General features: G+C 38.4%; 1 protein-coding gene across 1 annotated transcript; it reads left to right on the top strand.

The window, feature by feature from the left end:
- The first annotated feature begins 525 nt into the window (after positions 1 to 525).
- Positions 526 to 1,467, top strand: LOC102988542 (olfactory receptor 5B12-like). The gene is given in 3 exon segments (XM_024133387.1): positions 526 to 1,054; positions 1,057 to 1,387; positions 1,389 to 1,467. Coding segments are annotated over 3 exon segments (939 nt in total).
- The last annotated feature ends 552 nt before the right edge of the window (positions 1,468 to 2,019 follow it).

Raw genomic sequence — 2,019 nt, 5'->3', positions numbered from 1 at the left:
CAGCAGTTTCTACAGTATCCCACTCTGTGGGAATTACACATTCTATGTGTCCTATTATCCTATGAGACTATTGAAGGCTAGAACATGATGTATTAGACTACGTTTTAGTAGAATATAATGCTGCTCTTGAGACAATAGTGGTAACTGAAATGAAATGAATTCATTTACAGTAACCTATTTTACTGCATGCATATTCTGTGTCAGTGTTTGAAAATCTGAATTGGGAGGCCAACATATATCATTTAGTAACAAATCCTGTGATTTTATGCATAAGTCACTTTCCATCTCTGAACTTTAATTTGATCATTTATTAGGGTAGAAGATTGCATTATATTATCTCCAAAATCCTTTAAGCGAGCACATTCTATGTTTCTCCCAATATTTAAAAATTACCTGTTGTTGTTATGCCCATCTTAAATTCAGAGAATTCTGACATAAGGCATACCTTGGGCATGATAGTTCTAAACCCAGTTACTACCTGGATCCTCTTTTCTCATTGCTACAGGTCATTCACATATTGCACAAATGACCCCCATGGAGAACAGTACAAAGGTGACTGAATTCATTTTTGTTGGGATAACTGATGCCCCAGAACTGCAGATCTCCCTCTATCTAGTGTTCACTCTCATCTACCTCATCACTCTGGTTGGGAACTTGGGGGTTATCACGTTGACCCAGCTGGACCCTCGTCTCCACACTCCCATGTCCTTCTTCCTCAGTCACCTCTCTCTGGTAGACTTTGGTTACTCCACAGCTGTCACTCCCAAAGTGGTGGCCGGATTCCTCATAGGAGACAAGGTCATTTCCTACAATGCATATGCTGCTCAATTTTTCTTTTTTACAGTCTTTCTCATTGTGGAAACATTTCTCTTGGCCTCAGTGACCTATGACCATCATGTAGCAGTATGTAAACCACTACATTACACCAACATCATGACAACAAGGGTGTGTGCATGGATGGTAATTGGTTCCTATGTCCTTGGATTTCTGGAGGCCTCTATGCACACTTGGAACATATTCAGTCTCTCTTTCTGCAGATCCAATGTGATTGATCACTTTTCTGTGATGGTACTCCTGTCCTGGCTCTCTCATGCTCAGACAACATCAGAAGTGAGATGGTGTTTTTTGCTTTGATGGGCTTCAATATCATCTTTTCTGTCCTGGTTATGTTGATCCCTTACGTGTTTATATTTGTCCCCATTCTGAGGATGCACTCATCTGAAGGACATCAGAAGGCCTTTTCCACCTGTGCTTCTCACCTCACTGCCGTGTCCATCTTCTGTGGGACAGGTGCCTTCATGTACTTACAGCCCAGCTCCCGCCATTCCACGGACACAGACAAGATGGCAACTGTGTTCTACGCTATAGTCGTTCCTATGCTGAATCCACCTGAGGAACACAGAGGTAAAGATTGCCTTTAAAAAAACTAGAGGGAAGGCAAAGTCTTCTATAAGACTCACATTTTAATTATATAGAAACAACTATATACCAAACAGGTCAGATCAAGCTAGGGAAAATACTGACTTGCTAGGCCAACAATTTTGTAAATTTTTAAGGTACTTTCTCAAGTTATTTATTAAGTCTATGACAGAAGTGTCTTACAAATATGATATCTCAGGAATAGTAGCTTAAGAAGTATCAAACTTGAGCATAGAAGTCTTATTATAAAATTTCTTCTTAATTACATTTCATTATTTCACATGATCATCTCCACTCTCATTTCACTCAAAGTATATTTAAGTACATGCCCGAAGAAACATCATTTATGCAAACCACATGTAATTCACATATCCATGAGTGGACAGAAAAATGAGTCCAAAGATAAGTGGGATTAGTCAATTTTCATTAATATAATTTAAAACAATGATTTTGGTGTCTGATAATACATTCGTTTTTTATTTTGACATCTTTATTGGAGTATAATTGCTTTACATTGTTGTGTTAGTTTCGTCTATATAACAAAGTGAATAAGCTATACATATACATATATCCCCATATCCCCTCCCTCTTGCATCTCCC

The sequence above is a fragment of the Physeter macrocephalus genome, chromosome 16, assembly GCF_002837175.3.
Source record: "Physeter macrocephalus isolate SW-GA chromosome 16, ASM283717v5, whole genome shotgun sequence".
NCBI classification, from domain to species: Eukaryota; Metazoa; Chordata; class Mammalia; order Artiodactyla; family Physeteridae; genus Physeter; species Physeter macrocephalus.
The sequence above is the reverse complement of the archived record's forward strand: the minus strand, read 5'-3'. Positions and strand labels throughout refer to the sequence as shown.